The sequence below is a fragment of the Montipora capricornis genome, chromosome 4 (genome assembly GCF_036669925.1).
Source record: "Montipora capricornis isolate CH-2021 chromosome 4, ASM3666992v2, whole genome shotgun sequence".
Lineage (NCBI taxonomy): Eukaryota > Metazoa > Cnidaria > Anthozoa > Scleractinia > Acroporidae > Montipora > Montipora capricornis.
The window spans coordinates 44798850-44826349 of record NC_090886.1 but is presented as its reverse complement, the minus strand read 5'-3'; the positions used below and the strand labels follow the sequence as shown (position 1 = coordinate 44826349).

The window sequence follows — 27500 nt, the reverse complement described above, 5'->3', positions numbered from 1 at the left end:
TACTTTCTCCCTCGTCGAATGCAATAATTTTGATGTTAACCGATGGGCCGGATCAAGGCCAAATCAGAGAGATTGAGACTTCTAGGTTATGGACTTCTATGCATATCCCCGTAATATGAGGGATGATACACGGATTACCTTTTACCTTAGATCTGGAGTCTTTCATCAGAGGGGGTCTAGAATCCATAAAAGTACAGTACATTTCAACAAAGTTCGCAACTTCCTCAGAATCAACGTGATTCACATCAATGTCCAAAACCATGGTTTTCAGAAATGGTAAAGTCAACAGAAAGTCTGTATCAACTAGGGTAGATACACCCTTCGTAGAATATTGTCTGTAAGACAGCGCAGATATCATGACATCAACCACAGCAGGGCGAGCCGATGAAAGTTCACGTAAAGCTGCTTCTGAAGATAAGAATGCATGGCACTTCTGGCCAATGGATGCATCGTGTGCAGACCCTGTGTCTCTTTTGTTTTTCAACACTCTGTCCAAAAATTCTCGACGTACATTTGGATCAGCTAAACACATTTTCCACACCGCTTTTCGCAAGTTTTTAGGCAAAGGATGATTTATACAGGCGTACAACTTTATCCTTAAATCGGGCCATCTCTGCAAAAACTTGATGGAGGCTTCGGAGGCTTGTTCTAAAAGCAGCTGTGTCTTTGTATATTTATTTGATGGATCAACAAGAGTTTTCACGACGTCTTCGTTTAGATTTCGATCAAGAACGCCGGATACCCTAAGCAAAAGACTTTTGTACGACGAACCATTACGTACGAGCCTGGCAGCACGATCAAGAAACAAGATTTTCTCCGAATCTGTGAGATCAGAGAAGTAAGAAACGCGACTTTCAGTAAGCTGCTGTTTTAGTGCATCGAAAAGCTCTGATGTTAAGTCTTTCCACTCGTTTGATTTTACAATATCTTCTTTTGAAAGTAGTAACCAAGACGGAAATCCCGTTGTTGAGGACGCCATGTTGTGTGTTTTACAAACGAGCCAGCTGTCTCTTGTATCAGCGGATTCCACAACAGAGCATAATTTGGCGCCATTGTGAATTTTGGAGGAATTATACAGGTCTTCGTTTGTTTCTTGGGATAAATCCGTGAAGTTGTGAATTGTGGTACCACACAGAGAGCAAAATGGGTAATAGGAAAGCAATAGTTGTGTTTTGGTAAGCTGTACAGCCCTATGGCTTCAGGAATCTAAGACAAAAGGCCTGATGTGAACTCCTAAGATGCGCTGTGTGATTCCCGGAAGATCTGTCAAATGCAAGTTAATGTGTCTACATTTGTTTTTATCAGTGAAAGGGTTACGCAGTCGTTCATCGTCTAATACCTTATTCTCTGTGCTCAGTATTCGCCAAAGCGATCCATTGTTTATCAAGAATCGGTGATGAACTTTATTTAGAAGCCTTGTCGCAAGGGGTAAGCAAATGAAGCTAAATGAATTTATACACCCCCCCTCCCCCCGCCCTCAGGAAAATGTTTATTCTCCACTATCCGAAACCTAACAGTATTAATACCTTAATCATTTATACCAGCTCGCTCTAAGGACTGTCAACTCATCTCGTTCAGCATATGCCTGCTTCCTGTTCAATGAGAACTTCTTCATAAGTTATGACGATGGTGCAAATGATCTGCCTGAGGATTCCCAAGAGGAAGATTTACTCAAGTGCAAGATTAGCATGAAGGTCAGAGACATTTTGACAGCACAATTCTTTTGCATGACTGAAATGTGGTAATTAAAATTAAGGTTTCTGCTCAGTTCAGGGCTTGACAGAAAGGCAAAACTTTGGGAACTTATCCAAGATATCTAGAGGAGTCTAATCATAATTATGAGTGGGGAAAGAAGGGGTCTTTGGTAAGACTGTGCACGTGAAACCAGTGGGGTTGGGTGGTATGTACCCTGCGAGCAGAGGCCCTTCGATCTTCCTAGATAAGTCGGGAAGAGGAAGGGACCTTTGCCAGCCGGCTCGACTTTCTTTGATTTGCCGTTCATCCAAAGAAACGGATGAGTCAGTCCAGTTTCAACTTGCCAAACCTGTTTTTTTTTATTTGTGCGCATGACCAATCGCCACGCGTCATCAATATTTTTTAAATTTACAACAGCGTGACAATTTTTTAACTCTCTAAATTCCCATGAGAATTTTTCCGTATGTCGGTCACAGAAGCTAGTTTACCAGAATTGAGAAACCTATTAATTTTTTCAGTAAAAATTAAAATGGCAATTTAAAAACTTGAACTATCTTGAGGAAATGATTCCTTGGTTGTCGTGTGTTTGCCAGAGTTGTTCGAAAATATCCGTTACTGTTTGTTTTGGTTTTGTGGTTTTGCGGTTACTAGTCAGGCGTGACTGACTCCCGAATACGTTAGGTTTGAATTTTTAACGCATGCTCAACACGAAATGTCGAGCCGGCTGGCAGAGGTCCCTTCCTCTTCCCGACTTATCTAGGAAGATCGAAGGGCCTCTGCTCGCAGGGTAGGTGGTATGGGGTTAGCTAAGGAAGTGAAAGTGAATACCATGTGGAGTTATGAAATTTAACATACATAACCAAAGTGTAATGTGATCTGTCTTTTGATAATAAACAGTACATGTCTTGTTTATGTTCCTTTCACAGTCTTGCTTGTCAGTGTTCAAATCCATGAATACAATTGAGAGGACAGTGGACCAGTGTAAAATTGATCTAAACATAAAGGATGCCAGACTTATATTTTTGTTGTTTTGTAGACATGGTTAGTAAAGTACAAGAATATCAGGGAATTATTGGTTGATTTTCTTTTAAAGTAATGTTTACCACTCATCTGTCCAATTTTGCACATGAAACTTAGAGCTTGAAACACATCTTGTTATTTTACATCATGGTAAGTGACATTTGAGCAGGATAAATACCACTGGCAAATTGATCTTACATGTACATTTAAATTTTTTTCTGACAATAAATTATGTCATTTGAAGGAATTACGAAGACCTACAACTTGACATTTCAAGAATGTGAAACCTTGCAAGCTATTTTCTCCAAAGACATGTGTCCAAACTTCATGACTGCTCAAGCCAAGTAAGGAACCTTCACCACTTCAAGTCTATTCTCTACCTTAGCATATATCTTCATTTAGCCAGACTGTAACCCTCGCCTGGGTTGCTAAAAGAATGGTTAGCGCTATAACCAGTATGAAATACCATGGAAACCTATAGGTTTTGATACCTCTTAAACAACAGTTAGCGCTAACCAAGCTTCGAGCAACTGGCCCATGAAGATTAAGTTAGAATTACCTGTGATATTTACATGTATAATGTAGGATAAAAATTCCTTAGAGTTAGTCAGTTGCAACTTGACCCATTCATTCCGCAGGCTCCTTAGGATGCCTCCAGTTGATGAGTAAAATCGTCTGGCGTTAGACTGAGTAAAATCTGTTAAGTCTCCCAGGAGACTAATTAAATTATAGTTTTTAACTGGTTAACCCATTGTGGCAAATTAACCAAATGTGGCAAATTACTAGGAGGTTACGGTGGTATTCAAACTAGACGACTCATGCAGTCTAGAGCAAAATTCAGACAAGCTATTGATTCGCGGTATGGAACCTGCAGAACAAAGCAAGCCAAGTGAGACACTTCTCCCGGGTAATTATCATTGTCATTGTCATTGACAGCACCAGTTGAGGAGTGAAACCATCTGGGTTAGACAGAGTAAAATCTGTTAAGTCTCCCAGGAGACTAATTAAATTAGAGTTTTAACTGGTTAACCCATTCACTGATCAGGCGCCCCAGGGCACCACCAGTTGACCAGTGAAATCGTTTGGGGTTAGACAGTAAAATCTATTAAGTCTCTCTCCCAGGGATCAATGGGTTTAGTATGATTACAATGATGATACTATACAGGTATGTCATTTGTTTTTCCCACTTTTAACAGGATTTTGAATGATGCAGTGTATAATTTTCCAAATAACCAGGAGGAAATCACACTAGTTGTTTGTCCAGAGACTTTCAAGGTCAAAAACTATGTTGATGATGAGCCAGGTGAGTGGAAAATTCAACATCTTTGTGCTGTTGATATAATTTTGTGGTTCAAAGTTTTTCTTGGTTTAAAATTTGTCAAACCATTCAGTTTTGATTTTTCTTTGTCCAATATTCATGATTGTAATCTGAAACAAGTGAAACAGCAAAATTTAATTATAGTTTGAAAAATTTTGAACTGTATGATAATACAACAATGAAAAGTGGCCCCTTCAATGATGACAATATTTTTTTCCTTGAATTGTCACTTTTGTGATTGTTGTTCATTGTTGACCTACCGTAGCTCTTGAAACTATTCGTACATTTGCCGTGGTTCTGCCTACAATCGTGCTCAAAAGTTGTTGGGAATGTTGCGGGCATCAGTTCATTTCACACCTGTTTGGTTTTTCTAACTATTGGCTGAAGTATTTGGCAAATACCATGCTCTTGTGGCCCCCCTCCCCATAAACAATGTTGTAGTTCTTCAGGTAAGAAAAGTCACCATTTTTTTTCCCCTGGAAAAATCCAACATTTAAAAGGGGGAGGGCGGTTATCTGTGAAATGAAGCTACCGTCCCAACACTTTTGTCCATGATTGTAGGTTTAATAATATCATTGCAGATTGAATCTGCATTTTGAGCAACATGTAGGCAAACCCTAGTCTACTGTAACCAAAAGCCTTGATTTTACCCTAGTTTTTAAGGGATGATTTGTTCTGCAGTTACGCAAAAATGCAGTGAGATTTTGATTTCTTTTGTTTGCTTTATTTTTAGCTTACATTTCTTTGCATTGTGGGTCTCACATATCCGTAAACAGAAAGACTTGATTTTGAAGTCAACAAAAATGTTGATTGGTGACTGTTTTAGTTTTTATATTTCAGATCCAACAAAAGTAATCCACACAGAGATGATGCTTGTACCTGAAGAGTTTGAAAATTACCAGATTGGTGTAGACACTAATGTAACCTTCTGCCTTAAAGAGCTTAGGGTAATAAAATACGATTAGTAGTACTACTCATGATTGACTTTTTTGGCATTTTTTGTCAACTTACATACAAACACATTTTAATTAATATATGATGCCTAGCTTCTTTATTGTTGTACATGCAGTTCTCATGGGGAAAACAGATGAGACCAAAATAATGAAAATATCTATCTTTGCCCATAGTTTTCTGTTATAGCCTGTGAATGTAAGGTTATTTTAGTTACTGCAGATGCCAATTCCATAAGCTAGTTAAATATCGTCACCGCACACAATAAAATTGCCCTTGACACGTGGACTGGCCCTCCGGCCTACATGGCGGGGGCATAACCAGCTTACCCCCTCATTAGGGGACTTAAATATGATGTGCGGAGGAGCTGGGGCCACATTGGCTGTAGTATACATGACCCACCAGAGTGTGGATATGCTCTGCTGCTCAGCAACCCCAGTCCCAACTATGGTTTAAATAGTCAGGCAGACCGGGCTTGTTAGCTGGGCAAAGGCAACCAATCTAATAGATGGATGCTGCGAACTAAAAACCAGGCTATGGCAGTGGCGCCTTAAGGAGGCGTTCCCTCCACACTGGCCGGCCAGCAGTGGGCTAACAACTCGGTCCGGTGCTATATATGTGTTACCAAAACGAGCATCACTGATCATTATGACTTGCCGAGGCCATTTCCCCGTGGTACGCCATGTATTACAGGCGCTGCTGAAAGCCGAAAGGAAGACACCGTCCTGAAGAGGAAGTTGCTTTGGCAAAATTTGAATGTTCGAACCCTGAGACAGACAGGAAAGTTGAAAGAGCTGTGCGATGAAGCCTCCAGGTATAAGCTGGACATAGTGGGTGTCCAAAAAGTTAGATGGGGTGGTCAAGGCAAGCTAAGAACAATTGGTGGAATGTCATTCATTTATTCTGGGAGGGTATCTGAAGACCACGACTCAGGTGTTGGCCTCTTGCTTTCTCCAGAAGCTGCAAGAGCTCTTGTTAGCTATCAGTGTATTTCAGATCCTCTGCTTACCACAAGAATCAACTGTGGAATCATCCGAATTAATATCATTGTTTGTTAGGCGCCAACCGATGATCAATTTTACCAATCCTTTGAAGATGTGCTACAGAGGGCTCACGCTCATGATCTGCAGGTGGTCAGTGGAGATTTCAATGCACGTGTGGGTAATAAAATTATGAGAAATGGCTTTGAGCTGTTCCTTGGTCCTCATGCTGTACCCAGTCCCTCAAATGACAATGGGCAGCGTTTTTTAGATACAAGTGTCATTGGAGGAAGCCTGTTCCCGCAAAGGTTAATTCACAAGTACACATTGACCAGTAATGCCGGCACATGTCCAAGAGCTCAATTAGATCATGTGCTCATCAACAGATGGTGGCGAAGTTCTTTGCTTGATTGGCATACATATAGGGGAGCAGACTTTGGAAGTGAGCACGAGCTTGTTGTTGCCAAACTAAGACTCAAACAGGCCAAAGGCAACTACATGCAGGAGACTGGATGGGAAAAAACTGAAAGACGAAAGCTACTTGAAGGAATACCGGGAGGAAGTGTCCAGAAGGTTCACTGACATAGACATGGCACAATTTTCTGTGGAAGAGGGCTTGCGATCTTGGCGAGATGCGGTTAAGGATGTGACAGAGAATACTATTAGTCCAAGAAAGAAGAGGCACAGAGCCTGGATATCTAAGACTACTGAGTCCCTGTTGCTGGAAAGAAAGAAAGCCAAATTGAAAGCTGCAAAAGACCAGTTTGCAAGTAGAAGTCGACTTGAGAAATAAAAATTATCGTACTTTAGATAGGCAGGTGAAAGACAGTGCAAGGAAAGACAAGCAGAAGTGGATGGATACCATTGGTGCTGATATGGAGACGGCAGCTCAGAGAGGGAACATCGGCAGCTGTATCAGTTGGTAAAGCGGCTGTCTGGAAAATTCCCTGCAGATGCGCCACCTGTCAAGGGGGAGGATGGTACAACTCTGGGGGATAGGGAAGAAGTGAAGGCACGATGGGCAAGCTATTTTCAAGATCTTTTGAATCATCCCCCACCCCAGAGGAGGCTACATAAAACTGGCCATATTGGGGGATCTTCTTGAGCTTTCAGTAAATCCTCCCACCAGAGTAGAGGTAGAGAAAGCTATCCAGAAGCTCAAGAACAATAAAGCCCCGGGCCTAGACGGGATTGTAGCAGAGATGATAAAACTAGCTCCAACGGAAGTAACATCAACCCTGCATCAGCTACTGCAAAAAATCTGGGAAGATGATGTTGTTCTGGAGGACTGGACCAAGGGCCTGATTTGTGCCATCTTCAAGAAAGGGGATCAGTCCATATGCAGCAATTACCGTGGTGTCTCCCTTCTATCTGATCCTGGCAAGGCATTTGGGCATATCATCTTGGACAGAATGCGAGGAGGCATAGAGAAAAAGCTCCACGAGGACTAAGGGGGTTTTAGGAGTGGACGTGGCTGTGCAGATAAGATATTCTGCCTTCGGATGCTGATTGAAAACTGTGTTGAGTTCCAACTGCAGGCCCTGGCCATCTTTGTGGACTTTTAAGGTCGCTTTCCATAGCATTCACTGCCCTTCTAAGTGGAACATTCTCTCTGACAACGGGATCCCCAATAAGTATATACGGCTTATCCGTTGCATATACGACAACTGCGAAGCTGCTATCCTCGTTGAAGGGGAGATAACGGACTGGTTCAGGATTGAGACTGGTGTTCCACAGGGCTGTGTTTGGTCCCCACTGCTTTTTGGCATAATGATTGACTTTGTTCTTCGCAAGAGCTGTGACCGACCTTCTGCAGGAATATGCATGAGAGAACGCAGACGCACACTTTTCGGCATGGAACAAGCGTGGTACTTGACTAACCTGGACTATGCTGACGATGTTACACTTCTAGAGTCTGGAAGCGAAGGGGGCCAACAGGCCTTGTACTCCTTGCAGCAAGCTGGAGAGGAAGTTGGCCTCACTATCTCTAAATCTAAGACCAAAACCATGGTGTTTGGGGAAACAGAGTCAGTCATTCATCTAGATGGTGAATGCATTGATGCTGTCAACCACTTTCGTTTACCTGTGTCATGAAGAAGTCATGTCATGTCACCTTGCCGACTACATGTAGATGAAGAATTAAGGACCAGGATTGGGCGTGCCTCTGCTGCATTCGGACAACTCTCCAAGATCTGGAGGAGCAAAACTAGTTTAAAGACCAAACTGCGTATTTACAATTCTGTTGTAATATCTACCTTGCTCTATGGATCCAAAACGTGGGCGACCACTAAACACAGAAGAAAAGAAACCGGATGTTTTCGACAACCGATGCCTTCGCCGTATCCTAGGAATAACGTGGTTCCACCGGGTAAGGAACATTGGAGTCAGGGAAATAACAGGTCAGACTCCAGCATCTTTGCTCGTTAAGACTACAAGACTAAGAAAGTTTGGAGGCCTTAGAATGCAAAGCGAAGAAGGGGAAAGTGCCGCACCCAGTGGATTGATGCCGTGGAATGCAATGCAAAACTAGCCGGAATGGATCAGTATTTGGAGTCATCAGCAGCTGACAAGGCACAATGGCAGGACATGCTCGCACTGTTGGTGACTTAGCACCACGTTGCAAAGATGACACGGGCCAGGCTACATGTACATGTACGTTATGAGAGAAAAACCACAACTGCCAGGACAAGAGGTGCAGCACCAGATGTAGTGTAGAGGGTGTACAGCCACCAGGGGAGGTGGAAGGGGCAACAATTACACATAGCTTAAATGGAACTCTGTTGAACTGGCTACAAGGTGAACAAAACAGCGATATTTGAAGCAAAAGGTCGCAATGCATCATTAGAGCATCATGCAAGCGCAGGATGAAGGAATTAGAGGAACTTAGATTCTTCCTGCAGCGAGTGGCAGGTTCATCAAGTTAACAGTCCTGAAGTCTTACAAATTAGTGCAGGCTCATGTGGAACAATATTGGTAAACTACAGTATTATCGCAGTTGGATCTTTGCATTCTGTTCACCTTTTTTGCAAGTGGTTGTAGACCTACAAACTTGAGTTTGTTTTATGTTTTCCTTTTTTTGTGTGTCTCACAGGCTATTTTGACATTTGCTGAATTTTCAAGTCAACCAATAAATGTACATTTTGAGACTGGAGGGAGGTAAGTACTTTAAATATCCATTTTGACTCTGGACAGCTGCACATGTACTGTAAGTGCTTACCAACTTCAGTTCTGGAAAGTCGTATGACTATAATGCAAGCTTAATTGCAACTGTAAGTACTGGTAAGTAAATGATTAGAATTAAATGTGCGTTTAAAGTGCAGGTTATAAACAAAAGAGAGAAGTGATGTATAGATGAAAGAGAGAATCAATAATGATCCTTGTGCACTTATCTGGACAGTTGTCTCTTGTAGACACCTGAAAAATTCAGTATGTAAGTTACATGTAAGTCTAGAACAGAGAGGGAACAGAGAGGGGATAGGGTGCATGCAAGTGGTGGCTGCGAGGCAGCTGTGACAGCAAGAGCAAGAATTATGGGAGTGAGACATGGTGTCTGAGGGAAAATGAGATGGCAATTTTGAGAAGGACTGAGAGAGCAATGGTGAGAGCAATGTGTGGTGCAAAACTAATGGAGAAAAAGAGGACAGAGGACCTGATGGACATGTTAGGATTGAAGGAAACAGTGGTTCATATGGCAAAGGCAAATGGAGTGAGATGGTACGGGCATGTGTTGAGGAGGGATGATGGGCACGTTCTGAGAAAAGCATTGGAGTTTGAAGTGAAGGGCAACAGGAAGTGAGGATGACCAAAGAAGATGTGGAAGAGGCAAGTGGAGAAGGAGAGCAAGAGCGTTGGTTTGATGGAGAGTGGGAGTTAGAAAGATTGCTGACAAAGTGGGGTAAATCCGGCCACCCCCGTTTACGGGGATAAACCCGGATCAAAATTGGATTGATGATGATGATGATGATGATGTATCTATTTTAGACCCATAGTGTTCAGCATGGATGGTGACTCAACCTATGAAGGCAACTTTGTTTTGGCAACATTAGTTGATCATGAAACATCTGAACCATCCTCACAAACATCAGGCATTGCAGCAGCGGCAACAGCAGCAGCCAGCACATCGGCTAAAAACACTCCAAAGGAAAAGCAAGACAATAGGTACAGGAAATAATAAATAATAATATTCCATTGTTTTTATGCAAAAACCTGTCTAAAGTGTTTGGTCTTATTCAACTGCTAATGTTTTGCACAACTTGCTTTTCCTGATAGCTCCTCAAAGAAGAATTTACCAAAACACCAAAAGACATCACATAGAACCACCACTAACAACAAAGCTGAGGAGGATTCTCGGAGACACAATAAAGCTGAAAATGATGAGCAGGATGATGCTATGTTTGATGACAATGATTTAGATATTTCAGAAATTGACCATGCTTTACAGGACAGCAAAGCATGTTTGTCTGCACAAAAGAATCATGTAAACAATGATGAAGTGGAAAACAATTCTTCAAAGGATGAACCTGTTTCCACAAGCCGAAGGTACATATGTGCTGTATTGGAATGGCATTATGTTCATTCCTACGAACCCACCGATAAACGTCGTTATTTCTGAAAGGAATGTATATGTAAAGTGCAGTTTATAGACTATTATGGGACAAAAGATACATGTAGAAGTGATCATTGCACTGTAACTGGACAATTTAAGCAATTGTCACTTAATGTCGCTGTTCCTTGGTATCATAATTAGCTTTTAAACCCATAACGCAAGACGCAATAGAGTAAGACAACAGACATGCCGTACTGGACGTTTTTGAGGGGAACACTGTCTTGCAGCTGGTTACCCTATGTGACTTTCAGATTGCGTGACGTCACTTATCTTCCCAGCACTGTGAGCTGAGTGGCAAACAGCATGTGCTGGATCAGACAAGATTGTTGGTTAGCTAGTAATTTATGTACAAAAGGCAAGCGAGCCAAAAAGCTTGGGGGAAGTCGCTGCACAGACTTAACCACACCAGCCAGGAGTGACCCAATTTTAATGAAGGCAAAGTGATAGACAGCTGAAAATTTTGGATGGTTTCAACAGCATTCAAAGCATTGGTCGGTCAACGGAAAGCCATTGCATCCCTCGAAGACACACAACACTGTATTTTGCCCTCTAGATGGCCTATTTTCCTTGACTTACATGTACATGAGTATGGACAGTAATAGCCACTGACCTGTGCAATCAGTGTACTCTTTTCCTGGAGCCAATTTACACCAAAGCAAAGATAAGTTAAACTGTACCTTCACTTAAATGCTTTGCACTGCAATGCCCCTATTGTAATGTATGTTTTATATGCATTCAACTGTTATGGTCACTCTTTTATGAGTGAACATTGAGCTGCTAAATTATTAAGAAATTTCTCTTTTTTCGTCTTTTATTTGATAGAATTTCAGATCCCAATAAAACTGCACTTCTTGATGACTTCTTCAGTGATTCCTTTCCTTACCGAGGTGAACAGACAAAATTATTATTTTTCTTTTCTGGCTAGGAGGTGCATATGATAAAATATAACTACCTAATTGCTAAATACCATCTGCTTTCTAGATATGTTCACTACTGGGAGAAAAGAGCTGTCAGTCATCCATGAGGCCAGTCAGGAGAGCGCTAATACCACTGTGTATCCTTAGAAATGCATGCATGTGTCAGTTATAGTAACGAATCTGAACCAATTCTTTGACCATTGTGTCAGCGTGTTTGTAAACACACCACCAACACGCATTCAAGGTATTGGCCAAAAAAAAAACTGATCAGTAATACCTGCATATTTAACAAAGTAAAGTTCTGTTAGAAAATTGATCACTAACATGCCACTGACACGCCACTGACACATTACCAACATTTATATAATAACCCATTAAGTTATTCACGGATTTTGATTGGTTCTTGGCTATGATCTATTAGAGGACAGACGCACGATTGACGTCACCATCAGCTTTTATGCGAATAAAGTTTAATTCTTTATTATATAAAACAAATAGATTCCATGTTGCCGTGGGTCTGTTCAGTAATAGATCACAGAAGACGTCAAAATGTGGTAAGAACATCAGTGACACACTCGGCTATCGCCTTGTGTGCCACGTTTTTGTTCTTACCACATTTTGATGTCATCTGTGATCTATTACTGAACAGACGCACGGCAACATGGAATCTATTTGTTAAGTTGATAATTGACATGTCAGCTGAGTGTAGCCTGACACATCAGTCGATGCTTTGGTTGGATCTGATTTATTACCAGAACTGTGTGTTTCCAAGTTATACTGATGCATAACATGTTAAAATATTTTCAACCTTCATGTACTACATGTACTGTACAGTACATACAGTTTGAGTCACCTCTTTTTGTTAACCCTTAGTATTATAGTTGGGGCTTCCAAACTGCTAGCTCAAAACTATATCTCCCTGAATTTCAACTGCCACGTAAGTGTATACTGTGTGATACAATACGCTTTTATTAATTTAGAGGTCTGTATGTGTAACTGTCATAACTGACTAAAGGTATCTGATAATCTACAAACAGAGTTGCTTTTGGTCATTTTAATAATTATAAAATTGGCAAATTACAGCAACTGTAGGCTTTCCTAAAAAACGTCTTTTAACAGTTTATAAAATTATTGGTATTTTAAGTTAATCTGTTTTCAAGAGAGTTGAGATCTGACAATTCCTTTCGACTCGGTTCAAGTCCTGCAATTACAGAATAGTACAACTACAGGCTTGTTGTTTTAGTTGGTCTCTGGTTCATCTCTTTGGCTGACCAATGACTTCAACGTTTCTCATCTGACAATTTCATCTTGACCAGAGAAGACTTCTGAGATCTGACCGAGATCCCAGTTTTCTCTTGGTGAGTTAGGAAAGTCATTTCCCTAAAGGGAACTGTCAATTGTTACTGTACACCTTATATTTAACACTGTTGTGGTGTGCACCATAGAAACTGTGAAAGGTGTATTCCTTTATAAACCTGCATTACTATTACTATTATTATATACAGTGTATCTTAACTCATGATCAGCTGTGGTAGTGCAAAGCCCATACAGACCCCACCCAGCTCAGCTACAGGTATGCCAATGAGAATGTCCAGCAATTAATAATAGAACTAAACCAATAAATTAGTCCTTTACCAAGACATTAAAATGTCTTTCACCTCAGCAAAGATTTTTTGTTTTCCCTTTTGTTACACATACCGGTATTTTCTTGCAATTCTCATGTGCCATTTCTCATTTTGTTTTTTCTCCTTTTTTTACAGATGTGTCATTTTTGAAAAACGTGGACATGGTAAGGAACTCTGCAGAAAATGTAGGTTCAGGAAAGTATATCCACAAACAATTAAACAGAATGAGTCGTCTTGTATTTGACAAGGATGACCATTGACATGCTTCTAGTCTCTGTCTGACAAAAATTAATTGTACAACTGTATGTCAGTAATAATTTTAGATCATTAAGTTTTTGCACCGTAATGCTGCTGGTATTTTTGTCAACGTGCTATGCATTAGTTTAAGTGGCAAGGGGGTTGGCAGTGATGTCTGCATTTCAAACCTTGTATGAGCTGTTTCTGTTTTTTCCTGAGGGTTTACCTTGTTGTTAACCTCGTCCTAGAGAGGATGGTGCCTCGTCCTATTACAGTAACTACGTTCTGACGTGGCAAACGATTGCGTTGGACAAACCATGTCCATGCGTTCCATGCGCATGTCTATGCGTTGGTTCAAATTATGTTCCTGATTCATTCATGCTTACATCTACCCATCTCTCCAATGTTCACCTCACCGTAATAACAGGGATTCTGGTAGCCTGTGGTGTCTTGTTTCTTTGTCTGGACGTCCCCTTAATGTTTCACCCAGTGTGAAGAAAGTGTTGTACCATATGTGAAAACAGTCCACGTGCCTTATCATCGTTTGCTCGGCAAAGATCAGTCTTTGATGACCCTTCGATGTTCTGTAGCCATTTGATTTATTTACAGGGGTAGTTTGGTCTGGGGGTAACCATTTTGGGCTAACTATTGTTTCCCTGGTCCTAGTTGTTGTTGAAGGGTACATGTAGGTATCCTTATCCAGCTTCTGAACAAACCCAAGGCCGCTGATGACAATGAACTTCAGTAAGGGTCTCTTTGAATCAACGAACGCGCGTGCACCGGTGGCTCAGTTGGTTGAGAACTGGGCTGCCATGCGGGAGGTCGCAAGTTCAACTCCGACCCGACCAACACTCAGGGTCTTTAAATAACTGAGGAGAAAGTGCTGCCTTTGTAATGACATCTGCAAATGGTTACACTTTCAAGTCTTCTCGGATAAAGAATATCACAACCCTTCAATGTTCATAATCCTATGGGACCTAAACGAACCCACACACTTGTCGCAAAGAATAGGGCATGTAGTTCACGGTGTTGTGGTCTGCCTGTGGTATATCATGGTTGGGATGGTAAATGCTGGGAGATGTTAGCTACACCAAGCTACTCTGAAATCCGAGGGTAAATGAAGATATGAACTATGAACTAAGTTTATTCATTCGCCACGGGAACATTTGAACCCACAAATGACCAGCTCCCAACATGATGAGCTTCATAGCTCAGTTGATTACTGAGAGCGTCGCTCCGGCATCGCTAAGTCACGGATGCAAACCCTGTTGAAGGCCAGAATTTTCAGGCTTCTCTACGCAATTGCTAAAATTGCGTTCATAACTGCAGGATCATAGCTTCACTTGATTTCATATCCGCAGTTCAATAACATGAATCATTTCATAGATTATTTCATCGTTGATTCATTCATCACGGGAACATATGAACCCACAAATGACTAGCTCCCAACATCAGTGGCTTCGTAACTCAGTTGGTTAGAGCGTCGCACCGGTATCGCGAGGTGACGGGTTCAAACCCCCTTGAGTCCTGAATTTTTCAGGCTTCTCTACGCAATTGCTAAAATTGCGTTCATAACTGCGAGGATTATAGCTTCAGACACAGACAGGAGGCTAACCAGGAAATAAAGTTTAATTTCAAATATTTCTATAAGAAATAATTATCATTCTTTAATCACTCGACGAGGTAAACATGGTGTATGTAAAGTCATGGCAAAGTAATGTATACACGTGTCACGGGTTAATTTGCTTTTTGTGGCCTGGTCCGCTCCTATGGCTGCAAATATTAACCAGTTCAATGGGGAAAGCAGAAAAGGAATTGTCTGAGAAGGCTGTCTGCTCACGTATCCTGAGTTAGAAAGAAAAAAAAGAATTCCTCATAAAACGAAGGATAATAATTATCCTTCATTTTACAAGCAATTCATTATTGTTTTCTCAGAGCCCACACTTAAACAAAATACCATGTACGTGTTTCAATGCATCACTCGCTTCTTATGTTTTGCAGCCTTCCCTCGGAAACAGTAGTTGCACTAGTCCTGAATTTAAGTCTCTAAGACAACAAAAGACGACCAAAAAACATAAGGCTGACCATGACGACAGTTTGATGATGGATGTAGAAGCTGACGATGATTATGAATTTATCCCAGGAACACCACCTCACAAAAAGGTGAATTTTCGTTTATTTATCTGCCTCACATTTTATCCTCCGATCGAAGATGCCTTGAGAAAAGCCTGTAATATTTTTGAATGAATGTTGTCCTCAATAGCGTGTACAGGTGAGGTCTTACGCTACTGTACATGTGATGGATGATGCGTTAAAAACCTTCGCTGATAAACAGCATCGGGAAACTTATGTTTGTTCGTCACCAAAGGACAGAGAAAATCTCTGACCCACGACCTCCAGATTAGGTCACCGTTGCTCTACCGACTGAGCTACAAGGCCAGACGAGAGCAGGCCGTCAACATTAACAAAGGAATCCATTTCATCATTGGTGATTATAACGTTGTCAGAGGAGAGCTAATTTCCCTTGCAAAAGAAATGACAACGAACTGTGTGTCATAAAACAAATACCAAGGTAATTACTTCGACCAATCACAGTAGGGGCAAACAGCGCACTGAACCAATCCAATTTCGAAGCGATTTCATGTAACTTGCTCAAAGCGCGCTAAAAATTGCGTGTGCAAGTCGCGATTGGTTATGGTTTTCCTTTTCATTGGTTGATAAACTGGCGCGAGATTTTTAAACGAATCACTAAGCGTATAGGCCATTTCCGAGTTCACGTCAGCCTCTTCTTCAAAGCGAGTCTAAGTGCGAAGTTTTTGTGATGGTAATTAGTTCTAGTTTACATATGAATGAAAACTAATTTTCAAAAGAAAAACTTCGCACTTGGACTCGCTTTGAAGAGCAGGCAGACGTGAACTCGGAAATGGCCTATTGCAATCGCGTAATTACTTTTTGACACTCATTTGAAAACTGCTCTAAATGCCATTTTGGTAATGTACTGCTCAGTACTACATTTTATTTGAATGGTCACTTAACTAACCCAAAAAGCTTAAGGAGGCGATAGTTTTGGGGTGGATCAAGATGTTATTAATTAGTTCGTTCGCCTCTAAAGCGGCCTCCATTGAGGCGAGAAAAAACGCCTGGTGTTAGACAGAGTTAATTCTCAGTGCAAGTACCTCTCCCAGGATGGGAAGGGTTAAACTGCATTTTGTACAGCATACCAAACAGTAACAATGGAATGTACAGCACTTTCATTTTCAGTCATTTATTACTTATTGATGATTTGCATGTTTTACGTTTTGCAGTTTAAATCCATGTTTTTCAATGCTTCACAAAATCAAGTGAGTCCCAAAGTTGTTGATAGCTTTTTAGTCTACTTGCTTTTCTTTGAATTATGATTGTTTCTTTGGTTGACCAGGTAAAAAAACCTGTATTGGTCTCTCCCTTCCGGGGCATGTTGTACAAGTGTCCCCAACAGAAGCTCCCAGGGGTTCAGAAATTAACTAAACTATTGAATCCAAGTTCGAGTGAGGCCTAACACTACTATTCCATCAGAGATCAACCCTAGCATTGGAATTGGGGCCCACACAAGGACAGAGAAAAACTCTGACCAGGGTTATTTTATGCTTTGGGCTATCTATTCGATTAGCTACAGCTGTTTAGATGGTCGAAACATCTTGCCGCAAATTTTAGACTCTGATCCTTTGTTATCACCTTAAATAATTTTTTGTTAACAGAGACTTTTTTCTATTTTGCAAAGAGGCAATGTAGCCAAGTAAAATAACTTTTATATTGTTGTTGAATTATTAAGGCCCGTAAAGGATTTCAACATTTGACCAACATTCGTTCAAAGTTGAACGGATGTTGGGCAAATGTTGGACGCAAAAACAAAGTTGTGCGGAGGCCGTTCAAACGGTTCCAACATTGCGCCAACAAAAGAACCAACACTTTCGCGAAATTTGATTGCGAGGAACTAAGAACTAGAAACCAGACTCTCTCGTCCAGATAAACTACGTGCCGCCATATTGACTTTTGCGGCCTGATGTGAGCATGCGTTTGCTCTACAAATATTGAACAGAGTGTTCAAACGGCCTTAACACCATTCAACATTTGCGAGAACAAAGGAAAAGTTGAATCGATGTTGAATGAAAGTTGAAACAGATTTAAACTTGATTCAACACGCGTTCAGCAAGCTTTCAAATGTTTTTACGCTTTCAACAGTGTTGGACGACCTGTACAAACGCACCGAACATTTAGATCAACAAAGTGTTGAATGCATGTTGAAGCAAAGAATGTTGAAACCATTTAAACGAGCCTTTACAGTTGGATGTCAGCGATTAGTTTCGGACAAAATGTATCTTCCCCCTCCTCTCTTTGCAAAAAGGCTTGACACTTTTTTTAGTGTTGTAAGATTTTGATTATGGATAACTGCACCAGTTTATGTCTGCAGAGCCTGCACCAAGATGTTGTACTTGCAGCCGACAGTGACGAAGACTAAGTAATACCAGAATTGCTCTTCGGCAAGTGGCCCGCAGTCCTCGTCAAAAACTGGCAGTGCAACGCGAAATCGGTGAATGGCAAGAAATGGTTCCGAGAGCAATAATTATGGTTCCCCGTCACGGTAAACTCAAGTACACTTCTGTGTTTTCGGAAGTTTAGATCGTGAAAACCAAACCAATTGATGAAGGAAATGTGAGAAGAATACCAGAGAAAGATACGAACTGTTCATTTGAACGAGATGTAGAGCCATATCTTGTGGCCTTTTGCTATATTGGTCTTCATGGCTGGCATCTGGTCCGTTTTGGAACATCACGCCATCTCCTCGTAAAGCCACCACGGTACTAGAATCGACAAGCTTAATTTTAGCGACCGTTAATTATGCCACATAGCCTTACAATACAAGGTGGTGACTTCAAAACAATCTTTAGATTTGTCTCTTTTTATCCAGAGCTTGCGCATGTCTTTCAGTTTAATATTCGAAAAGCTTTAACCGGAATACTCGCGCTCCTGAAAGCGAGATGTTGCCGTCAAATTACTTTGCAGCAGTTTCAAGCAAGCTGTTCCGATAGCTTCACGCGCTGTTCTTCAATGATATCCATGTTCGGAGGGATAAGTTACCGACCAAAAACTTCAGTTAAGGTTTACGCGAATTAAATAGAAAACTGGCTTTACTATGGTTCTTTCCTTCTTATTTGACGGAACATGTTACAGAGTAAAAGAGTTGCTCTTTTACCCGGTACTTTCTTTTCTTTTGCGTGCGGTTCGCAGGCCATGTGTCTTTCGACACGCTTATGATCGTTTATCACCGCACAAAACATCTGTTTAAACTTAGACTTAAATCAGTTGATACTGTTTCCTACTTCACTATTGCCGACTTTCATTCAACAATTCCACATTAGTTATGGTTGCAACCTCTGAGGTGGTGTAAAAACTGCACTTTTGAAATTTGCCTCCATAACTTGACCACCATGCTCCGGGAAGGACGTTGCTCATAGTTATTGTAAAGGTGCCAAATGACAAAGAAATTGACAAAAATTCGGCTTGTACTAATTCTTTTTCAATTACGTTACATGTGTGTCGTAGCTAAGGAATGTAAAAAATGGTCGAATACAATCGATTATCGAACGTTGAGTACCCACCCCACCCTAGGCCCTCGTGCAACGACCTTAACGGCTTTAAATCTGAGCCTACTCCATCCCCTTTACGTCGAAGACATAAACGCCATCGCAAAGTCCGATTGCATTTTTACTGCCGTGGAAAAAAATAATCCCAAAATAATCAAGTCGGCCCTGAAGACAACGTTTTTGGAATGTAGATAGAAAGCCCATCCACTGACACCCCAGCTGTAAATATTATAGTAGTAGAGAATTGTTTTCCTAACGATCTTACCCGAGATCAGGAAAGAGGGCTTGATGTGGAGTTTCCCTATACAATGAGGTTTTTTCAAATTCATTTATCAGGTGCTTGAAATTCATATATTCTCATTATAATTTTGTAAGCAATTGTCAGCGTAAGAAAATAAAAGTACCAGATCCCGATGAATCGTATATTACACGCGATATTCGTATTGCAAATTGTTCAATGTTATTAAACACGTCTAGTCCGTGGTAGGTGCACCGGCCTCGTTGCCTGCCTTATTATCACTCATAAAACATCAGTTACCGTGGAAAAGACCAGCAACAAAAGTAGACGAAATAAGAAATATTAATTTCCGTGAAATATCCCGCTAATAAAACAGACTTCAGACTCAGTGGTACCTTGATTCTCACAGCCCAGCTGAAAAAAGGCCGTCGAAACAGCTTTGGTACGCAAGGTACAATTTAACGAATGCGCATGCGTTATCTACCATAGTATGATTCATAGTGTGATTACCACATAAAAGAAACAGAGAAAAGGTTGCAAAGTAAACATCGATTTTTAGCGCTACAAGTGAGCTACAAATGGTCTATTATCTCTCCCACACTTCCTCGTCTGTGGACTAGTGTGGTGAAAGGCGCTAAGTTCTGACATAGCCGTGGCAGAAATTGTTTTTTTTCCTTTTTTTTTCTGTCTCGCCTCCCTCCCGCATCATACACTCACTCACCCAACCAAATCATGTTACCCTACGATCATAAATCGATAATGCTGATAAATGTCATTATTTTAATTTAGCTTTTAGCTTAAGGGCCCACTGACGTATTTTTTGGGGTGCGTTGCTAAGGATGTAATGCTTACGTAATTTGAGAGAATTTGGCATTATTTTGGTCGGTGTCCAACTTTTGTAAGGCAATGACCCTAAATATGACGTCATCATACCACGCCCATGGTCACGTGACCAATAAAAGAAAACTCTAAATTTGTCTCCGTGCTACGCAATTTGGGTATTTAATCGATGGGTTGATAATTTGTATTCGTTTTTGCATCCAGCCAAACATGGTTTTCTTTTTATTTTGAAAAATGTTCTTTTTAAAGACATAAACGATACTGAAATACCCATAGCTTTTTCAAAAAAGATGATTTTAAAAAATCAATGCTTAGCTATATTCTGTATTTGGGGGTGAAACGTGCCATGTGAAAAAAAAATTAATTCAATTTTAAACCGCCGGAAATTTAGCTTTTTTCTCAACCCGGAAGTCAGTTCGTTGACGCATGCGCAATTGATCTGAGAACAAGCACGAAGAAGGGCGAGGAAAAACCTTTGATGGAAACAACAGTTTGTGCAGTGACTATTGCTTGTGAGTGGGTTTTCTTGTCAGCTCATGATATGATGACGTCAGTTACCGGAAGTAACATTTCACTTCCTTAGCAACCCGCGAAAAATCTGTCTGTGGGCCCTTAAGAAAGGCCTCCTTCCAAATGCTTCCAAAGAAATTCAATTGTACAATGATCTAGTTGTAGTAAAGTACGATCGTCCGGGTGAGTGTAGTCCCGAGAAGGAATTGTTGAGATGACATTGACTGACGTTTCGACAACCTGAACGGAAGTCATCTTCAGAGTCAAGTGATTTGTAACGTCAGTAGATACTATAAAAACTCCGGTCGTAGATGTCATGGGTCGACTTATTCGTGAGGTCAAAGGTGGGAGGTATGATACACGACCAATGTGTCACTCCTTAGATTGTACAGCAAGGGTTATTATAACAATCGGTTACCCATCCAAATATTTACCCAAGCCAACATGGACAAACGGGAATCGGTATGCCGTACACTATTACATGAGATCGAGGCCACGAATCCAAACGCTGAAATCGTGTGGTATCATGATCGAAACCCGATGAACACGCGGGACTGACATGATTAGAATGCGTTCTGCTTCGTCGAACGCAAAAAAATATTAGTACGTCTGCAAAGAATAACTTCTGCAAGATAAGGCAAAGAGTCAAACATTTTACTCTCTATAAAAAGGATAGGAAAGCAGTCGAGCACAAGCAAACAGCTGGCCTCGGTTGTTCAAAGGTGGATAACGCTATCACTATCCAGCGAATAAACAGTAGCAAAACCAGTGGATAGCGCTATCCACCCTTCGAACAATTGGGGCCAGATCTGTTGTCTCATTAATATTTAATGTCCTTGATTTTTTCAGACGATTTACTCCAGTCCCCGCTCCAAAGCTCAAGTGCATAGAGCGTATAATCGTAACGTCAGAGCAGCCTGTAAAGTGCTAACCCTAACCCAAAACAAAGAGGCCAAGTTAGCCTCCGGGAGGTAACCTATTTATTCGTGTAAGACAATATTTTCTGTTTCGGTTACAAAACATGGTTCTTGATCACGTGAGTGCATAGCCTCTATCATTAATAGATGTAAATTTTAGTGTTATGAACGACTACGGTAAAAAAATCTTGGTTTTCACATGATTTCACAGCCGCCATGTTGGAGTCCCCAAACAATGAAACGGTCAACCTCATTCCCAGGGTCCTCTCTCTTCCTTCCTCGAGAAAGGAAGAGAGAGGACCCTGGGAACGAGGTTGTGAGACGGTGGCCATGTTGGAGTCCCGATCCAATCCTCCGGGAATTGAACCATCGTTATGTAAACATTTTCTTTTGTTTTCGCTGAAAACACCGCTGTTGATCATGTGAGTGAAACGCAAGAATATGTTTAACAATTGCACGATCACTAAGTTACGTTGTCCTTATAAACTATCAATAATGTAGAAAAAAATAGCTATATTTTTTAAAGGTTAATAGATATTCTTTGCTTTTTGTTATGTTCAAGAAATCATCATTCTGCGACTTCAGTAGACTCTATATACGCTCACAAAACTGAAATGTTAAAAAACTCTAAGGGCCACCTTCAACCGACAGGCATTGTGTGCCGTGGAACAGTTTTCACATATGAAACTCCCGCCAAAGCTAAAATTCATCCAATTAGATCGCAACGCAAATTTCCATAACAAAAGCAAACGGTCGAAAAGCCTGTCGGTCGAAGGGGGGCCAACTCCCACGTATTGTAGAGAAATCTTGAGTTAGCTGAGGCAGCTGGGTGACCTCAGTTTAGATGGTAATGGCAAATTTTGGTTGTCAGCGTTTTCTCCATGCAGTGCAAGAAGCAAATTTTTCAGTAATTTAAAAAATAAAAGAACAGAGTACTGGTTTACTGCCTCCAAACACACGCTTTTGATATTCCATTGAATCCATTGTCTAATTGTAGAGCAGAGGTAACGTTCTGTTAAACTCTAAATTTCTGCATTCAGTCTCTTAAACGAAAGGGTTAAAGCTGACTAATAAATTTTAAATCACTCATGTAATCCTACATCATCGCTACGTATATTGTTGAACATGGAAAAGATTTTCAATTAATTTGTGGCTTGTCAAGTAATTAAGGGAACAAGACGGCATCTTCTCTTCAACATACTATCACCCGCTAACTGCATCACGAACTTGGAGCAGTCTGAATATACAAAAACAAAAAAAAGGAGAAAAAAATAAATGTCATGTTTCCGGCTCTTATGCAGTTCTTGATAGTCGGCAAAATGTCACTCAAAAATGTGAAATAACAAATGCAGAAATTATTGCCAATGCTGGCAAAATCCTCACCACTTCCAAGTCACCGCTCTCTCCCTTTCGAATCAACAACTCAGAGCTGCAGCCAAAAGAGAGTAAATGACCAGTTTTACAACGTACAATACAAACATTCTACAAATATCATATCATATATCTTTATTTACCCTCGGATTTTTAGAGTAGCTTCGTGTAGCTAATATCTCCGAGCATTTACCCTCGCAACCATGATACACCACAGAAGACAGACCACAACACCGCGAACTACATGCCCTACTCTTTACGACAAGTGTGCGGGTTCTTTTACGTCCCACAGGATTATGAACATTGAAGGGTTGTGAGACGGGACCTCCGGCTTATCGTCCTTATCCGAGAAGACTAGAGAGTCTAACCATTTGCAGATGTAATTACAAAGGCAGCACTTTCTCCTCAGTTATTTAAGGACCCTGAGTGTTGGTCCGGCCGGAGTTGAACTCACGACCTCCCGCGTAACAGCCCGGTGCTCAACCAACTGAGCCACCGGTGCGCGGTAAACCACTTAACTGCTCCATATTTTGATAATGGTGTGGCTGCTTCTACCAGATAATGTAGTAGTACTTCACACGACGTCAAAGTCAAAGAAAAAGCAAAACGAAAAAAAAAAGGAAAGTGCAAGAGTGTTTCACAGTGTCGTAAATTTCAGTCCAATGTCCTTTGCATGGAGGACGTGAAAACGTACACAACAAGTTCTTAATGACCTCTTCCCTCAGGGGTTTTTCAGGGCCCATTAAACAAATTGTTGAAGCAAACTCAGCAAACCTTTAATAATCCCATCTGGCAGGAGCCATGCCACTGGCTTATTTCACAAGTGCAGCTGAGGACTTAATTGCAAGCCTGGTGCCTAGCAGTGCCTATTCATGCACTGTCTGGTGTTGAAATAGTCCAATATACATTAACTAAGAAAGCATAAAATCATGGCATTACTACATACCCATCATAAAAGGCAATTTTCCCTGTCTTGTCGTTTGCCATGTTGTGTTTGATTCTACAGGATAAAGAAGGAAAGAATTCAGGTTTTGCATCGTGGGAAAATGTTTATTTCAGAGCGTGACCAAGATCGAGACACAAAGACAAAGCAAGCGTTGCCTATATGTTTATTTTCCAGAATGAGCGTTTCTGATTGGCTATTAAAACAAGAGAAAGTTAACGCGAGCAAAAACGCGAGCAGCGTTTTCTAGACTTACATCGACAACGGCAAATAAGCCAATCAGATTCCGAGATTACAAGAAATTGTGGCAAAACGTGGCATAGTCAACAACAAAAACAACACGGACACCTAGTGCGAGACTACCAAAAGGGCCAAGCTTCGGTCTAAGTATGTGGCAACAGAAAAGAATTACGAGATTTCGGAGAAGTACTAATGCCAGGCTATTGACACCTACTCTCCTGCCTGAATCTTGAGAAGCTGATTGTTGTTGAGCGCCTTGAGGATGTAAACCACTGTCTCGATGATATGTTTACTTGCAAGGATGATATCTCCCTTTGAAAACAAGTAATTGATAAATAGCAAGTTAGTTTTGCATGGCCACAAAACAATGTCCACAAATCACAGGTATTGTAACCTCACATATTAAGATTTCTTATTGTAATTTTTTGTTAATTCCATTTTACATGTTATTTTAAGACTTTTAACCTCTAAAAAACACTGTCATTTTTATATTATTGTAGACGCGACTGAGTATTTCATGGAAGTCTGCGCTTCATAAATTGTAATTGTAAATTGTAATTTTAGGTCATCCAAGTTATGAACATTCCTAAAGCAGTAACCCACAAAAAGCTTGGCCAGTTTTAACGGGATTCGAAATCCATGACCTCCGAGATTAGTTTAAATCTTACCCTGTTTCGATCCGCACTTCACACTAGAATACCCAGCCACTAATTCAGGTGCGTGTGAAAAGATTATGCCTCATTCTTCAAACAACGGAAACAATAACTGTGGTTACACACACCTTGTGTTTGGGACCTTCTGGAGGGTAAATGCATTGAGTTTGGTTCAGTTCAGGTTTCATGTTACCTTTGGGGACGCGGTTACACAGTAACAGAATCCCCTCAGGGTAAAATATAATTAGATATGAGTTCACTCACATTGAAAATTAGTTCTGCTTTATGATTGGCCAAGCCACCTCAGGGAGCAGATAAACCGTACTTTTCAATTCAGGAATTGTCATGGGAAGTTCTTTTGATCTTTTTTATGTATCCATGGAAATAACCCTAGGGCAGTTTCGGTCTAGGGAAAGCTGTTACACACAAAAAAGCCCTTGTCCGTGGGCAAACGCTACTTACCCATGGGTAAACAGGCTAGTGTAACCACAGCTAATAGTGGCGGAGTATTGTTAAGTCGCACCTTATAGTCTTCATGTTCACAACCTCTGTGGTTTTATTAAGAACTAAACAAATGACCAAATGCAGGCCAGTTGGATTGATAGCTCAATTGGAAGAGGCCACAAGCAGTATTGCAGAAGTCATGAGTTCAAATTTCTGTGCCTTTTGTTACTACATACAGTAAGCAACGCCAGTTCATGATGGGATAGGTAAAGGTAAAGGTAAAGGTACACGTTATTTAACGTCGGAAGTTCCTTTACCCTCTAGAGAGTATTCTCCCAGGAAGCCGACGGTGCGCTCATTTTACCCCCCTCTTTCCATCAGTGCTCCGTTTAAAGCTACTTAGACTACACTGAAAGGAAAGAAGTCGAAACAAGGATGTGAGATCCGGGGATCGAACTCGGGACCTTATGCACCAAGGCCGCGCACTAACCGACTGTGCCACCCTTGCTTCTTAAGGATGACCTCAAATCTTGACATGCGTCTAACTACAGTGCAAATGCCATGGCCGTTTTCATACAAGAGACGTCATAATCCATCCAGAAGAATTATGCGTCTCTCGTGTCATCCACCTAGTGTAAAGACGGGACGAACTATATAGGACGCATAATCCGTCTGGGACGAACTTGGGAAACCATTTTTGTAAAAGCATTCGTCTATTATTGTAAGACGTTTAGTACTGTAAGACGGGCATAAGATGCATAATGCGTCTGCAGTTTAGTGCGTCTTCGAAGACGCATTATGCATCTTGTGCCCGTCTTTATACAAGACCAACTTGACAGACGCAGAAAACAGTTTGCCAAAGTTCGTCCCAGACGAATTACAGTATGCATCTCCACTTTAAAAACGGCCATTGTTTTTCACACATTATTACTATCTGCATATTCATAAACTACGCATTTTGACAAACGCATATCTCCTCAACCTAGTTTAATGGCATACAAAAATTTGGTTTTATCAACGGAGTTGATAATGTCAATTGGCCACCGCACAGAGATTAGCTTTTAGAATCTCTGTACGGTGGCCAATTTACATTATCAACTCCGTTGATAAAACCAAATTTTTGTATACTACTTCCCCACCGACGCAGCAACACACTTTCTTTAGAAACTACCCCCTTCATTCTAGTTTAATGGCCTTCCTCCCAAGACTCTCATATAGCTCAGTATCTGAACTTGAATTAGTAATCAAAAGGCCAGGAGCGTTAGAGTACGTCCTCCTCCCCCTCCTCCCTTAATTGCCTCACGTTTGCTCATCTCCTCCCCCCCCCCCCACCCTTCCTTAGTTGCCTCGAGTTTGCTCACAGAATGCATCATGCTATTTATAAATTGACTTCAAAAGGTAAAAGAAGATGTTAAACTTTGTTTAATCTCCAGTTTGAAGCCTTTTAACTTTGAACGAGCTATAGCCATAAAAACCTGACAAATACTTGGATGGCAAAGGCCCTACTGATTCCATACACTTTTTTGTAAAATTTGGAATTTTCAAAGCATCATCTCTCGGAGATTACCCGGTATATCGGGTTTAAATTTTCAGAAATTGCTCATTAGGCAATGCACTTTCAATATTCAATGGCACTTTATTCTCAGCTGACTGCATGATTAGAAAACGATAGTCTCGTACTAATGAGGCAAAAAATGTAAACAAAGATTCCCCTATTTTAATACTGACCGGCAATTTTTTACATTTGGGTTTCTCATATCAACTCGACAAACACTTGTCCAGTTCACACAACTAAACCGTCATAGCATAATCACACCCCAAGTTGGAATTTAAGAACAGCACATCACTGCCACACACCTTGTCACCCTTTTCCTCAATTGGCATGTGAAGGACAAACACTCCATCAGTCTTAGAGCTGACAGAAATACCTACAGAGTAACAAAACATTTATTTATTTATTTATTTATGAATTACAAAACAGGTTACCTCCAAATGGCACTTAATTAGATTATTATTATCATGCCAGGTAAAGAAGGAGAACGCAGTTCATAATCCTGGGTGTCCTGTGGTGTCAAGGTGACCTCCTTTGAGATTTTTTTGTCGACCGTCTGCATCTTCTGTGTCATTTTGAATGACGTCATAGGTCAGATGCGCAAAGACTATCGTGCACCTCGTGGTTTTCGTAGTTATCTGAGTAAGTCTGAGCATAGTAAAGTTAAGGGAAGCGTGACACTTAGTTCACGTGACCTGTCGAATTATAAGTTGATAAGTAGATCAGTTATTCACCTGATACGAATCGGAAGTATAGAGGTTTTGCACGGAAGCCATGTTGCATGGCAGGAACAATAGATTATTTTTCCTATGGGAACAA

The 27500-nt window shown here is 40.9% G+C and overlaps 3 protein-coding genes across 3 annotated transcripts in view; 1 reads left to right on the top strand and 2 right to left on the bottom strand.

Annotated features, from left to right (window-relative positions):
- LOC138047072 (uncharacterized) overlaps positions 1-979 on the bottom strand; it is a 13042-nt gene extending 12063 nt beyond the window's left edge. Inside the window, exon 1 of the mRNA XM_068893766.1 lies at positions 146-979. Coding sequence (XP_068749867.1) covers positions 146-979 — 834 coding nt within the window. The remainder of the gene's footprint in view (positions 1-145) is intronic.
- A 49-nt stretch (positions 980-1028) lies between these two features.
- On the top strand, positions 1029-18888 carry LOC138047071 (cell cycle checkpoint control protein RAD9A-like). The gene is made up of 17 exons (XM_068893765.1): positions 1029-1272; positions 1358-1428; positions 1545-1694; positions 2622-2736; positions 2960-3059; positions 3912-4018; positions 4874-4980; positions 9056-9120; positions 9946-10122; positions 10234-10503; positions 11393-11457; positions 11552-11624; positions 13014-13060; positions 13248-13276; positions 15351-15512; positions 16655-16690; positions 17800-18888. Exons 1-17 carry the CDS (start codon positions 1239-1241, stop codon positions 17845-17847), a joined length of 1656 nt encoding a protein of 551 aa, XP_068749866.1. The 5' UTR covers positions 1029-1238; the 3' UTR covers positions 17848-18888.
- Positions 18889-21518: 2630 nt separating this feature from the next.
- LOC138047070 (unconventional myosin-Ic-like) overlaps positions 21519-27500 on the bottom strand; it is a 37000-nt gene continuing 31018 nt past the window's right edge. The window contains exons 32-36 of the mRNA XM_068893764.1: positions 26987-27057; positions 24247-24344; positions 23796-23849; positions 22862-22907; positions 21519-22715 (exon numbers count right to left, since the gene is read on the bottom strand). Coding sequence (XP_068749865.1) covers positions 22698-22715; positions 22862-22907; positions 23796-23849; positions 24247-24344; positions 26987-27057 — 287 coding nt within the window. The 3' untranslated portion in view covers positions 21519-22697. The remainder of the gene's footprint in view (positions 22716-22861; positions 22908-23795; positions 23850-24246; positions 24345-26986; positions 27058-27500) is intronic.